Raw genomic sequence first — 14,365 nt, 5'->3', positions numbered from 1 at the left:
AAGAATTCACAAAAATAAAAGAAAATTAATGTAATAAAATAAAGAAAGAAAAAAAAAAGTGTTGACCTGTGAATTTAATGCTTCTTTAAATACAGTCTGTGTCTCGCAAATATGAAATGCCTGAGTTTAATTAAGGAAGTTAAACAGAAAAAGAAGCAAAAAAAAATACTTGTTAAAATATATATATATATATATATGTTCTAAAGAGCCACATTTACTCTGAGTGGAATGCCGACTAGAATCCAATGTTTTCCACAGACAAAGCTCACACTTCCAATTAGCACTGCCCTACTACCAACATTCCCCGAAAAAAAAGACCGGGTCTTCTATAAAATTTTCCCCATAAAAACGCACTTGGGCTTATTTTCGGGGAATGTCTTATTTCGGGGAAAAACGCTAGCAAGCATGTGTTAGAAAGCAGGTACACGTTCGGGGAAATTCCCTCAACCATAGAGCAGTTCACTAGGGCAACATAGGGTATATTATTAGATTTGCGGCTTGTAATACCTTTTATTGGACTAACAGAATTAAAGAATAACAAGCTTTCGGGAGATTCTCCCTTTCTCACGTCTAAAGCAATTCTCACTTTAGACTTAAGAAAGGGAGAATCTCCCTCCCGAAAGTTTGTAATTACCAAATTCTGTTACTTTAAAAAAAAATAGAAAAGGTATTATAAGATTCTAACTTAATCTGTTGTTTTACATCTGCATCACTGGACTGATACGGCTAAATTATACACACACATTCGAAGAGAGACAGGTGTTTATAGTCATTGGAAAGATGGCAACTATTTAAAGATTTAAAACTTTGGTAGGGTGGAAAAGGAGAACTAGATAAACTTCAATAAAAGTGAACAAAACATAACTGCCTGAAAGCATCCCTATTTGCACTGTGCTAAGTTTATTATTTTTTCTTAACTTTCACTCCAATATCCTTGTATATTGTAGCATCCTGCCCCTCATCAGAATTCACAGCCTTTTTTTCCTGTAAATCGCATCTGTGAACAAAGCTTGTGGAATCTATGGAATGTTTGCGGATTATCAGTGAGATCTACTTTTTTTCCTGTAGGTGAGTTTTTGTTAAATTTAGTTCAAATCTGAATATGACTGCATAGATTACCTGTGACTGGTGTACTGGGTGCTGCTGGAGAGGAACAGTAGAAATCTGTAGAGGTTTAAGTTGGCCCGGAGCTACTTGTGCCATCTGAGGCTGGTACTGAGGGAAGGGATGAGATGGAGCCTGCACAGGACACAGAGTCTGACCAGCTGGGGTTGGCTGCAAGACAGTTGGTTGTTGCATGGGTTGCTATAGACGGGAAATTAAACCGATTTAAGAGACAGAGGACCATCCATTAAAACAAAAACCTCAAAAAAAACAAGCAAACAAAAAAAAACACTACACCCCCCCCCAAAAAAATAATAAATTATGACCTCAAACAGATCCATAAGTTTCCTTTCTTAAGGTTATCCGCTTTTGAAAGGCAAACAGTCAATTCTCAGGAAATCACACCACTTGAAGGACCACTATAGTGCCAGGAAAAAATCGTTTTTCTAGCACTATGCAGTCCTTAGGTCCCCCCCACCCTCATGGCCCCCCTCCTGCTTGGTGGAAGGGGTTAAAACCCCATCAGCCACTTACATTTCTCCAGCGCCGGTGACCTCTTCTCCACCTGCCGAAGTCAGCGCCGCGTGCGCATTCAGACCATCCCTGGGAAAGCATTACTCAATGCTTTCCTATGGATGTCAGCATCTTCTCACTGTGATTTTCACAGTGAGAATCGCGGAAGCGGCCTCTAGCGGCTGTCAGTGAGACTGCTACTAGAGACTGGATTAACCCTGAGTGTAAACATAGCGGTTTCTCTGAAACTGCTATGTTTTCAGCTGCAGGGTGAAAAACTAGTGGGACCTGGCACCCAGACCACTTCATTGAGCTGGAGTGGTCTGGGTGACTATAGTGGTCCTTTAAATAATGACATTTGCATATTACCTGTGTTTACTTTTTTCTTGTGATGCTCAATTTTCTTATAAATGCATATTAAACATTTGGTAATCTTTGGTTTCCCTCGCTTTACTGCATGCCACATGTACAGTTATACAAATTATTCACAGAAAACAAGATGGAGGCAACAATTTTATACACACACACACACACACACACACACACACACACACACTTATAGAACTTTTACCTAGAACAGTTCTCAGTTATCTAGAAACAAAACAAAAACTAAAGTACATTTACACACACAAATGCAAGATAATTGCTTCCTGCAACCACAGTTTCCTACTTCATTCATCCACATAAGGATCGGCACAGAAGGATATATAAGAAACTGGTATGTAATGTGTTATTGTAAACGTACTACCTGGCTTGGTAAGGCAACTGGCACTAATGGAGTAGAGGTTGGTTGAGGTATTGGGTATGGGGTGTTTGGATCTTGGTAAAGCTGCTGTGGGATGACAGGGTGGGGGGCTGGTGCAGCAGATATGCCATGCTGAAAAGACAAAAAAATAAATAACAGAATCCTTAGAACTCTCATTAGCATCATATTCTGCCACAGCTGACTGAAGAGTGTAAATACTATAAACACTCCAGAGGATGGAGGGGAGATACAAGCTTCCCCTTTCAAGGAGATAGATTAATGTCAATTCTGTGCATGTTGGGTGCATAGTTTAGAATAGAGTCATGTGTGCCAGGGATGAAACTATTCCCTGGCATAAAGGTGCAGATAACTGTGGATGTGCAGTGTTTCAAGCTGAAACACTGCACATCCAGACTTCCACCACCATAACCACTTACAAAAAACGTAGTTGTCAAGGTGGTTGGAAAAATTGGGCAAAACAGTGTTCACTCAACATATATTTTGTTTGTTTAAACAATCAAGTGCCACAATGTAAAATTACATTAAGTGCTAATTAATTTAATGCTAAATTAATATTTCTATGAGATCCAAGTGCTGCAAAGGCCTGAATAACATTATGTTGATCATCACTTCAGAACAGAAACAGTTAACCTACAGAAGAAATAATCTAATAAGTGCACAGTTTTGTTTTTCTAACGACAACAGTTAGAAAAAAGTTAAACCAAAATAAACTGTGAAATTGTATTTAAATTACAGACTGTCCTTGTTATAACTCATTGAAGCTCATGGTTTCAAGCTGAATGCATGCACTAACATTTAAGCAAGTGCCAAGCACAATTTTTTTTTTTTTTACAAGAGATGGATTTCAGGTCAGTTCAAAGGCAGGGCACGAATACTGCAAACTTGATAAATACAGCATTTCATTGTTACCATCACAGCAACAATTCTCCCTCCCCCAAAATGAAAATAAATACATTCTAAAAGACGGATATTGCACAAGATACAAGGGAAAATAAGAATAACACAAATAAAATGGTATTTGAAAAACAGGGGTTAGTATGGAGATGAAATAACCTACTAGTCAGGTGTATATTTAGGGCTTGACCAGAAAACTAGCAAATCACGTCAGAGGTCACCAATGACTGCAAAATTCAACGTTCTTTTTTTCTGGGAAATTCAATAAATTTCAACTTTCAAAATTGAGAGAACTGTAGTGTAATTCAGACACACACACCAAAAAAATAATCCTATTACATGGTAACAAATAGAATATTGGAACATGAATTGTGCAGTGTTGCTTCCATTTTGCCACATCTTTGTGTTACAGGAACACTCCAAGCACCATAATCACTACAACACAGTGATTTTGGTGCCACGAATGCCTAGTGCCCACCCAGAGATAGCTACCAAATGTTTAAAGCAGCGGTTTCCAACCTGTGGTACGGGTACCTCAAGGGGTACAATTCAGTGCCCCTGGTGGTACGGAAAAAAAAAATTGGGGGAATGGCGGCGGGCTGGGAACCGCTGGCTGAGTCTATCGGGTGGCCCATGCACTTTGGGCCAATCAATACACATGTGCCTTCAGGGGTCCGGTCTCATGCCGCGGCGAATAGCGCGACTGGACCCCTGTGTTACCTGCAGCCAGAGCTAGGAGGAATTAAAAGCATGTAACTACTTCCTCCCAGCTCGCACACAGAGCACGCCGCGCGTGAGAGGAGGGGGCGGGGCAGGCAGAGCGGACTGCGGGAGCAGCAGGACCCCAACTCCCACCAGACCCAGCCAAAAGGTAGGCTATATGAGTTTTTGTGCATCTGTGTCTGTGTAGTCTGTGTGTCTGCACGAGTCTATGCGTCAGTGTATATCTTAGGGCTCGACAAATCCCAAGCGCCAGGTAGCCATGTTGACTAGGAAGTTTGTCCTGGCACCTGGAATATGTCGGCCCAGAGCGGCAAGGGAGAATGCAGCTGGCGAACCATGGGGAAACGGGGGCGGGCGGGCGGGCGGCCGGCCGACCGTGGGGAAGCGGAGAAAAAGCAGAGGTGGTCGGCCAGCCATGGGAAATCAGAGGCTGGTCTTGAGGGAGAGCAGAGATGGGCTGGCGGTCGCTGTGTGGAATAGACCTGAGGGGGCGAGGGAGGGAGCTGCAATCTCCCGGCTCCCTCGCACGCCCTACAGGGCCCTCCCTCCAGGCCCAGCATACTAAACAGTGCGCGACAGGGAGCAGAGCAGGAAGAAGACAGCAGCCCCACTTAACCCCAGGGAAAGCCTATACGCGCTAGCGCTCCAAAAAGGTAGGGAGGCTGGGTGGGTTTCAATCAAAATTATTTTATAAATTGTACGTGTGAGTGTGTGTGTCAGAGTTTGTGTGTCTGTGAATCTGTGTATTTGTCTCTTAGTGAGTGTGTTTAGGTGACTGGGGCCCCTCTGATTACAAAGGAAAAGTGATTTTATTTACCTGTTTTCCCATGCCGTGATGGTCTCGCTGTGGCTGAGATAATCAATCTTCAAGGATATAATCTTTCAATGTAGGGTAATAACTGCTTGATCCAAGGATAAATCTGACTGCCATTCTGGGGTCAAGAAGGATTTTTTTTCCTAGCTTGTTGCAAAATTGGAAGTGATTCAAACTGTTTTTTTTTTTATTTATTTATTTTTTTTTTTATATCCTTCTTTTGGATCAACAGCAAAAAACAAATGTGAGGAAGGCTGAACTTGATGGACGCAAGTCTCTTTTCAGCTATGTAACTATGTAACTATGTTTCTGTTTGTCTGTGCATCAGTATGTATGTGAGTGTAGTTATCTGCAGGAGTGTGTGTTTGTGTGTGTATCTATATGTGTGTCAGTGTTTGTTTCTGTGTGACAGTTTGTGTATCTGGGGCAGAGGTGAAGCAGGGGGAGCCTGGTGCAGAGGAGAATTGGGGGAGCCTGGGGCAGATAAAAAGGGGAGATTGGACAGAGAAAAATTTATACATTTGAAATAAATGCAACTATATTAATTACAACATTTTGCTAATGTGAGGGGTACAATTTTTTGGAAATGGGCTGCCATGGGGTACTCAAGTGAAAAAAGGTTTACTGAAATCACCATGACCATTCATGCAAGAGGAGGCCTTTAGCTCCCCTCCCATCCTTTGTGATCCGTTTGTATTTCGCAAGGGCAGCGGTGACGTCAGTACTTATTGCTTATTTTGTTACTATTGAAGCATTGTGGGGACCTATTATTAATGCCCAGCATGGCATTATATATATCCCTTTAATAACTGTTTAACAACTTACCTGAGCCTTCGCTGGTGCCTTGCAGGAGCTTCCGTTAGCTCCATTAACCTAAGCCTTGCTGTGTGTCAGCAGAGCACTCTCAGCCAATGAGCGGAGTTCTGCACTGCCAGGCTTAGCCGAGCTGCAGAGCTTCCAGTAGCAGGGAAAGTAGAAGCAGGTTTCCCTGGCATGACCCAGGTAAGTTGGTTAAATCAGTGGGCTGTAACAGTTATGGTGCATTAAGTGGATAAACCCCAGAGTATTTGGTGATGCCTGTAATTCCAATTATTCTAGATGTTTTTAGCGAACAATTCTTCATAACTTATCTTTCCCTAATTTCCCAAGTCTAGAAATTGTAGATCATTACAGAGCAAGTCACTGCAGTATATTCAACTCTGTCCGGAGTGGTACAGAAAACATAGCTTTTGTGTTTAGTTGTAATTTCCCAAGATATAAAAAAATAAATAAAGTATTCAATAGATCTGGCATGTCAATGCACAAAAGATTGTATTTAGTACTAAAAGAAAAATTAAAATTACATAAACGCAACAAAAAAAAAAAAACCCTACCAGCCTGTGAAACTAATTTCCGTACAAAGATAAAGCCACTTGGAAGAGTTATTAATATCCTCAAAATGATAATAGAAAGCATAGCACAAAACATGTTCAAGTCTGCAATGCAGGATAAATGGCTAGCAAAACATTAAGTCTCCTAGGATTTAAATAAGGTCTTCTTTTATTTTGGATAGGCTTCCCAGAAATGACTGCATACAGGCAAAACGCTAATAAAGGATCTGATAACCAGTGGAGCCAGTTAAATAACTGGGTAAGAAAATCCTCTGCCTATTCATTTACTCACAGAAAAATGCTTATAAAACAAAAAACTAATGAAACAGGAAAAACAAAGCAAGTGATCCGTCAGATGGTCCACTGTATTTTCTAAGAAATAACTTGACTACCCACGCTCCTATTTTTACTAATTACTACAGTCAACTAATTTATCTTCTTATGAACAGGGCAGGTGAACTGCGGTTCGATGGAGCATTCACAGGAAGAAGGAATTCATGCTCTGGCACAAAGAGAGGGAAACAGAACAATTAGAGAAGTAAAACAAAAGGGTTGTGGCACAGGCTCGGAATTAAGACTGCACAGTCAAGAAGACAGACGTGTGATTCCCACACAGGTGTCCAACCTACCACAACAAGTCCAATGTTCCCAGTAGGTGGGCTAATTCCAGAGTACTCAGCGGAAGGCTTCAATCCCCAGTTTGTTGAGTTATGCCCAGTTGCCTGTGGCACAGTTTGTCCAATTTTATAGTTTTCATGAATGCCATCACCTGTCAGTTTTCTGGTTCTGGAAGATGGTGCTTTAGTCTGGTCAATAATCAGATGGAGGGATTCATGGAGGTCTATTAAGTCTAAGTTCTGGCCACAGGTTTTTTGAACCCTGACAGGTGGCATGGAGACCAAATATTTTTCTAGGTCATTCAAACCACGATTACGGACTTTGGCAAAAGAGTTGGGATGCGAAATGGAAGAAGAACTATCTGAATATTTCCTGTGCTGACTAAATTCTAAACATACATGACATTCCTTTAACCTTGACTGCATGGACTTTGTGAAGCCTATAGAACCAGCCAATGGTTCAATACGAGTTTCTGATTTTCTGTATTTTTGGACTAGCAATTTTTCCATAGATATAGGTGAAGTCAAGCTTTTCAATGTACTGGTAGCAACAGTGGAATCACTATGTCGACGAGAAGTGCAATAAGGAGATGGAAGAACAGCGAGTAATAAACTTTTACCAATTGGTGCACTTTTGTCAAAATTTGAAGAACTGGTCGAATTCTGCACTGCACTGCTTGTTAACTTGTGGGACTTTTGAGCTAGAGAAGGAGTATAAATGTGTGCATTAGAATCCAGAATACTATGCGAAGTATTAAGACATTCCAATAAAGGGTCAGAATATCTGACAGCATCAGAGGAACTGCACCTACGACTAATGGTGTAAGCCCCGCTGGGGACAGTAAGGAATTCTCTTAAAGTGTCTGTAGAACAGCAAGTGGAAACACCGGACCCAAAAAGATCTTTAACAAATGTAGGAACAGTAAATGTCTAAATGGCCACCATATAAAATGAAGAAAAAAAGAAAGAATAAATTAAATTCAAAAACATGCAAAATGAATGGGCAGTATTTAAAAATAAGAAATGATAGAAAAAATGTGAAAGAATAAATAACAGCTATTAATGGCATGACCTGGTTTCAAACTTACAGTTGGCGTCTGAAGGTATTGTGCCAGGTGGTGCTGGGGGCTCTGGGACATCATCTGGCCTTCCAGGATTGGTGGGCTGTAAACCCGCTGAACTGCAGGCGGAAGTGATTCCGGCAGAGAGGAATAAATCACGCTTTGCTGGCTGCTCTGTGAATCTGAATACACAGTGGACCCTTGACCACTGTCAAATGTGCTGTCCGCTGCCAAAAAATAGATTAGGATCATTTATCATGTAAGACAGTGTAGGTCAATCACATTTTCCAATCAAGTATGGATGTAGTCAGAAACGCATATATATTTCAAGTCACGGTCAGTAAAAAATAAATAAAAAAAATAAAAATAAATCACATACAAAAAAAAAATGCTGATGTACATTAGCTTTAACCTTTTACTTCAATGGTTTACTTCAACGTCCTTATGATCTTGTGATGTGCATATCTTCCCTTTTATGGGAATTTTTACTTGCAATTTATTTTTAACCATTTTAGTGCCAGAGTAGCAAATAAATTAATGATTACCAAGCATATTTGCTGTAGCTACAAATATCGTTATAGTTTAAGGACTCCCATAGACAAATCTGTTTTGTTGCCTCTCACTTAAAAAAGGAATGTCCACAGAAAACAAAAATGCAAAAATAAATATTGACTGGATATTAACAAAAGTGGAACGGCTCAAATTTTAAATCAATATTATCCCCGTCCCAGTTAAAAAGAAAATACATACTTAGATAATTTGGCACTACGTAGATCCATACACATTAGAACTCCTTTTCAGTTGCTCTAATATGGTATATGTCATGTAACCGTTCCAGACAATAGACAGCAGTTCAGAAAGTAGGAAAGCAATATTAATTACCATGTCTTTTATTCCCAAGCGAACAGCAATATCCCGGCCTTTTAACATTGTTTGTCATGGTTAATGTAGGCTTGCACACATAATTAACTTTAACACGACAGTTTCCTATGCAGGAAGCAACTATATCACAGCAGAGCTTACATCACTGCCTACACTGCAAGCCAGAGGCCAGACAAATACAACAGAAAAAAAACTAAACAAAAAAAAATATTCAATTTTATATAACTACTTCTCACTGATGTAACCTATATTTAAATGTGATTTGATCTGATACCTGGCATTATGCGTATCTGAAAAAAACCTCAACAATGAAAGAAATTTATACTTTGCAGTTTTTTTTTTTTTTTTTTGTTTTTTTTATAGATCCCCCCTAGAAACGCCTAATATAATATACAGTTTTTATATATACACGGAGTTTCTGTGTTTTGTCAGTAGGGTTAATAATTCCTTTCTCTGGCATTAAACGTCCTAGCAGAGGTATAGCATTTTCCTATACAAAGATGTTCAACCATGCGCAACAGCTATCAAGTCCATTCCATTCACTCGGAGATGGGAAAAAAAAGAATAAAAAAAAAACAAAAAACTTTTGTTCATTAACAAATGTACTATAAAACAGGATTACTTTATCTCAGCTGCCCAATGTGTAGAATTATTTGCATGTTGCAAATGGTTTCTAAAACAAAATCTTAAAAGTGAATAGTTTGATAATTATATATCAGTATATATATGTGTAAAGTTTGCTTATTTCATACATTTTATAGTTCTCTAGTTATCCAGCTCCACACTAATAATTCCATAGCATTTAGGGTAGGTTGAGAATAACACGAGTTCAAATCCAAGCTGTTAAATTTAAAACAGAGAAAGTAGAGACTTACATGCCACGGATGTGATGCTGGCAGGTAACTTTGGGTGAAAGGTGCGCTGGTCCGGATCTAGTTCCTCTTGCTCTGGGCAGATTAGTTGGCCTGTGTGGGACGAGAGTACAGGTGGAGCGACAGAGGTTTGTGGCAACTGCGGCTGCTCCAGCCCCTCTCTCTGCCCACCCTCTGGCCACATTCGCTCTCTCCTCCATTGGATTAATGCAACTCTATCACGTATGGACTTGGCAACAACTTTCACATCATTTTCATGGAAAAATCCAGAATCCACCTACAGAGAAACACTTGTCACCTCTTGATTTTTTTTTTATTTTAATTTTTACACATTCTATAACAAGTACCAGTTCAGTGCACATTAGAAACATTTATTGAGTAGATGAAGTAGAATGACTATAATTAAAACATTAGTTCACCTTATCTACTAAAGCCTGCAATGTTAGATTATTGGATGCAGCTTGGAGGCTTAGTATAAATAAACTCAATTTGAGGTTTTGATGTTGCATTTGAGCTACTCATGTAGACATCACTGCCCCTTCAATGACCTAGGTACACCAGGTGGCACATTATTCACAGACTGCCAGACAGCCTCATAAGTGATTCTTCATCTTCCAGGTAGAGGAGGTTGTATGGAAAACGTACAATAAAATCTGGGGCAAAGTTCTAGCAGTGCAGCAAGTGGCAAAATGTAATTTATTTTCATTGCAATGGTTTTACTTTTGGTTGAAACTGCTCCTTATATTGATACCGGAGAAACTGACGGAAGCCAAGCACAGAGAGATGGACACAGGTTTCTTCAGGAAGGAAGAGATTCTTTATTGGATCACCGATCGGGACTCAGAGGGACTAGCGTCACCAAAATACAGCAAAGTCTGAGTACTGAATACATAGAGTACATTCCTTATATAGCACTGTAGCTCCTCCCACAATTAACTACACCCACACATACCCTTAACCTATTTAATAAATAGAGTCTAAACTCATCCATCCGGTCTAACCACGTGGCTCATCTGATACAAAGGAGAGGGACGCGTAATTCCAGTTCTTACATTCCTGCACCTGGTCAGTACAGTGATAACAGTATCTTAGCTACGTGTTATTAACTAACTGATACTACAAACACATATACATACATATGCCTTGTGGCAATCTTAGCCTGCTAAACTTGTATTTTACTGGAATTACATCACATTCCCCCCTTTGATGCCTCTGATATTTCACAATTACTTGAGGCATCACTTAACCTTGGTTTGCATATACCTCAGGTTACCATGAACCAGACCAGACTTATCTTATGATGTGAATCTTCAACATTCATCTTCTTGCATTGGTTCTCCCTGATCTAGAGCCTTATACTTATATATCGCCATTATCTGTGCAGCAGCCTTCCTCTCTGCTATACTTCCTATCAGGCTTTGCACAGACCTAACTACTAAGGGTATAAGACACGGTAGGAGTAGACACAACAGTAAAATCAGTAGGACTCCACCTACCACTGCCTTAAGCCCTCCAAACCACTCATACCAGCTACCAAACCAACTACTTGGATTGTACCCTTTCCATACCTGAGTAGGCACATGCACTAGTTTAACCATATGGCTAGTAAGCTCAGCTATTGCTTGCCCTTCGTCATCTATTTGAAGACAGCAATTGCTCAGGTTAAACTTCCCACATACACCTCCCTCTACTGCCAAAAGGTAATCCAAGGCTAATCTATTTTGGTACACTGCTGTCCTCATCCTGGTATTATGCTTCGCTAGAAGATTGAGTGCTTGTGAGGTCTCATTAGTAATAATCTCAACCACCGCCTGTAATCTTATAATAAGGTTGAGCATATAAATTGGGGTTCTATAACCAAAGGTACCATCCTCAGCCCACGTGGCTGGCCCATAGTAATCTATAATACGCTGGGGAGGCCATTCATCATCTTCCCAGGTGCCTATCTCTATGGGTCCCCTTTTCTTCCTATGATTCACATCATACACTTTAACACCTAAAGTCTCACCTGTTTCAATCGGTAACAAGAAGAAGGATGGTTTGAGCATACCCAACACACATGCCCCTTCCCAGTCCTGTGGCAGCTCCGAATAGGCTTTCTTACCACAGATCCAGTACAAATTTGCTGGGGCTCTCCAGGTAGATGTGATGGATAGATCAAACCACACATCCTTTAAACTGGCATATCTAGCAAACGGGTTAGATGGTTCTGAGACATTTGAAGCCGACCACCAAGTTGTATTCTTTGTATCATCATCATAAGCTTTTTGCCCTAGACAAGTTAATTCTCCTACAGAAGTATTATACATTATTCCTTTCCTTGCTATGCAAACATAACCTATGATGGAGGTCTTTAATCTCCACTCAGATTTACCTCTAACACTCAAATGATAATCGGCTTGTGTAGATATTAATTGGTCAACTGCCTCAGAACCGGACATTACCTCCTTTGCTTCCCAAGGCCATTGGTCTCCCATGTTAGTACCTCCACACACATAGCAGTTGGTAACATTAAGACTACCGGCAATACTTTCAGCTAGGTCAATGAACAGGTTTTTAGCGTTATGGGGGATCTTATTATCTATACTCATCTCTTCATAAAAGGAATGGTATACTTGATGAGTCTGGGAGGATACCGTATCAGTCTCTATTCCTATAAACAATAATGTCCCAGGATCTAAACCCGTCCCGTATATCTGAAACCCAAATAAATTTCCATACTTATCTAGGAACTTGTCGGGGTTATTAATAAGTATATGGACTGGGTTGCATTCCATAGACTTACAATAAGGGCTAGTCGGCAACTTAGTCACTATCATGTCTTTGTCTACTGTCTGTCCCCAAGTTGCCCACCCCACACAAGACCAATATGGACAAAAGTTATAGTCTTTATTTGGGCATCTAGGACTCACATATTTATTTTTACTACTGGGACAAATATATTTATCATTAGACCCATACGTCCTCTCCCATCTAAGATCCCCACATACATTCCACGGTTTTCTACCACTTGATATCGCCTTACATGCATCAAATAGCAGAACACCCGAAGAATGTACGGATTCTAACACCGTTTTATTAATTAGGGTCCCCTGAGGATCTCCATTCCTGAGAGTCAACCAAATTGTACGAGGTTGATACTCTGGACTGAAGCACTTAGGTTCTCCTACTCCTAAATGGCACACACTATAGTCTATATTTAGGTATCTACATCTTGATACCTCTCCTTTACATTCGTATTGTGAATGCCAAATTAGGGTTTGGGAAATATGGTTACCTGTTCTCGTAGTCTTAATGCATACCTCACAGCTAGGAGTGTCGGTACCTCTACCTTCCTGAATATAAAAACACATATAAATAAACACAATCAAAAGCACATCTTTCGCCGTCATCCTCAGTCTTCGTCCGTGCGATGGAACCTCAGCTTCCAGGATGTGAGGGCTGCAGGGAATGGAGTTCTGCTCATCTTCACAGGTGTCCCTTCGAGACTTTCCTGGCTTATACACTATGTGATGGTAAGCGGACAGGCTTTATTATGGCCTTCTCACTCACACCTGTAACAATAAAATTTGTAATCCACAATAATTCCTCGTTACTCCGACTGAGTAGTGCGTTTCAACCGGATCTTGCAGGGATTCTCTGGATCTGCTGTAATTTGCCAAGAATCGACTGCTGCTGGTTTAACCCTGGAGTGATGTATCCACGGAGTTACTTCGGCTACTTTTATCGCTGTAGGGGTAGACAAAAGAACAACATAAGGACCTCTCCACTTGGGCCCTAACGGTACATTATTCCACTCTTTAATCCACACTTGATCTCCTGGATGATAACTATGAACAGGGGGATAAATATTCACAGGTAATCTATCTTGTACCCATTTCTGTACCTCCTCCATAGTCTTACCCAACTCTACAACCTGCTGCCGGGTAATTCCTTCTCCCAACTGACTCAAGTCCCCCCTTAAGTTACCAAGTACGGGAGGTGGTCGCCCATACATGATTTCAAAAGGAGAGTACTGCGGATTCGCAATAAAGGGGTACTGCGGATTCGCAATAAAGCTATGGGTAAGAGAACGTTCCACTTAAGTTGGGTTTCCTGACACATTTTAGCCAACTGGTTCTTTATAGTTCTATTCATTCTCTCTACCTTACCAGAACTCTGGGGTCTATATGCAGTATGAAGCCTCCACTTTATACCAAGCATATGAGTCAGTTGTTGTAGGCACTGGTGAACAAAAGCTGGACCATTGTCCGATCCTATAGAACAGGGTAGTCCATATCGGGGTATTATTTCTCGTAGCAGGAATCTCACAACTTCTCCTGCTTTCTCTGTACGAGTAGGACATGCTTCTACCCAGCCTGAATAGGTGCACACAATTACCAGCAGGTAACGATGTCCACCCGATTTAGGCATTACTGTAAAGTCTATTTGTAGATCGGACATGGGGAGTCCCCCCATAAACTGGACTCCTGGTGGCTTTACTGGTCCTTGTCTTGCATTATTCTTAGCACACGTTACACATCTGCGTACAATGGCCTGAGTCAAGTTGGACAATCTTGGTATGTAGAAATGTTTTCTAAGAGATTCTTCAGTACTGTCTCTCCCAGAATGTGTCCCGTTGTGATAATTTTGGACAATTTCTACTGCTAGTGATGCTGGTATGACTATTCTTCCATCTTCTAGCTGATACCACTTGTTCTCCAAATACTTTCCCGGTTCAGTCTTTAACCACTCCTCTTCTTGAGCTGT

General features: G+C 40.7%; 1 protein-coding gene across 1 annotated transcript in view; it reads right to left on the bottom strand.

Annotated features, from left to right (window-relative positions):
- WNK2 (WNK lysine deficient protein kinase 2) overlaps positions 1 to 14,365 on the bottom strand; it is a 184,370-nt gene that overhangs the window by 60,293 nt on the left and 109,712 nt on the right. The window contains exons 8-11 of the mRNA XM_063426920.1: positions 9,620 to 9,893; positions 7,890 to 8,089; positions 2,366 to 2,494; positions 1,120 to 1,305 (exon numbers count right to left, since the gene is read on the bottom strand). Coding sequence (XP_063282990.1) covers positions 1,120 to 1,305; positions 2,366 to 2,494; positions 7,890 to 8,089; positions 9,620 to 9,893 — 789 coding nt within the window. The remainder of the gene's footprint in view (positions 1 to 1,119; positions 1,306 to 2,365; positions 2,495 to 7,889; positions 8,090 to 9,619; positions 9,894 to 14,365) is intronic.

Source organism: Pelobates fuscus, chromosome 7, assembly GCF_036172605.1.
Source record: "Pelobates fuscus isolate aPelFus1 chromosome 7, aPelFus1.pri, whole genome shotgun sequence".
Taxonomy (NCBI): Eukaryota; Metazoa; Chordata; class Amphibia; order Anura; family Pelobatidae; genus Pelobates; species Pelobates fuscus.
This window is presented reverse-complemented; position numbering and strand designations above follow the sequence as displayed.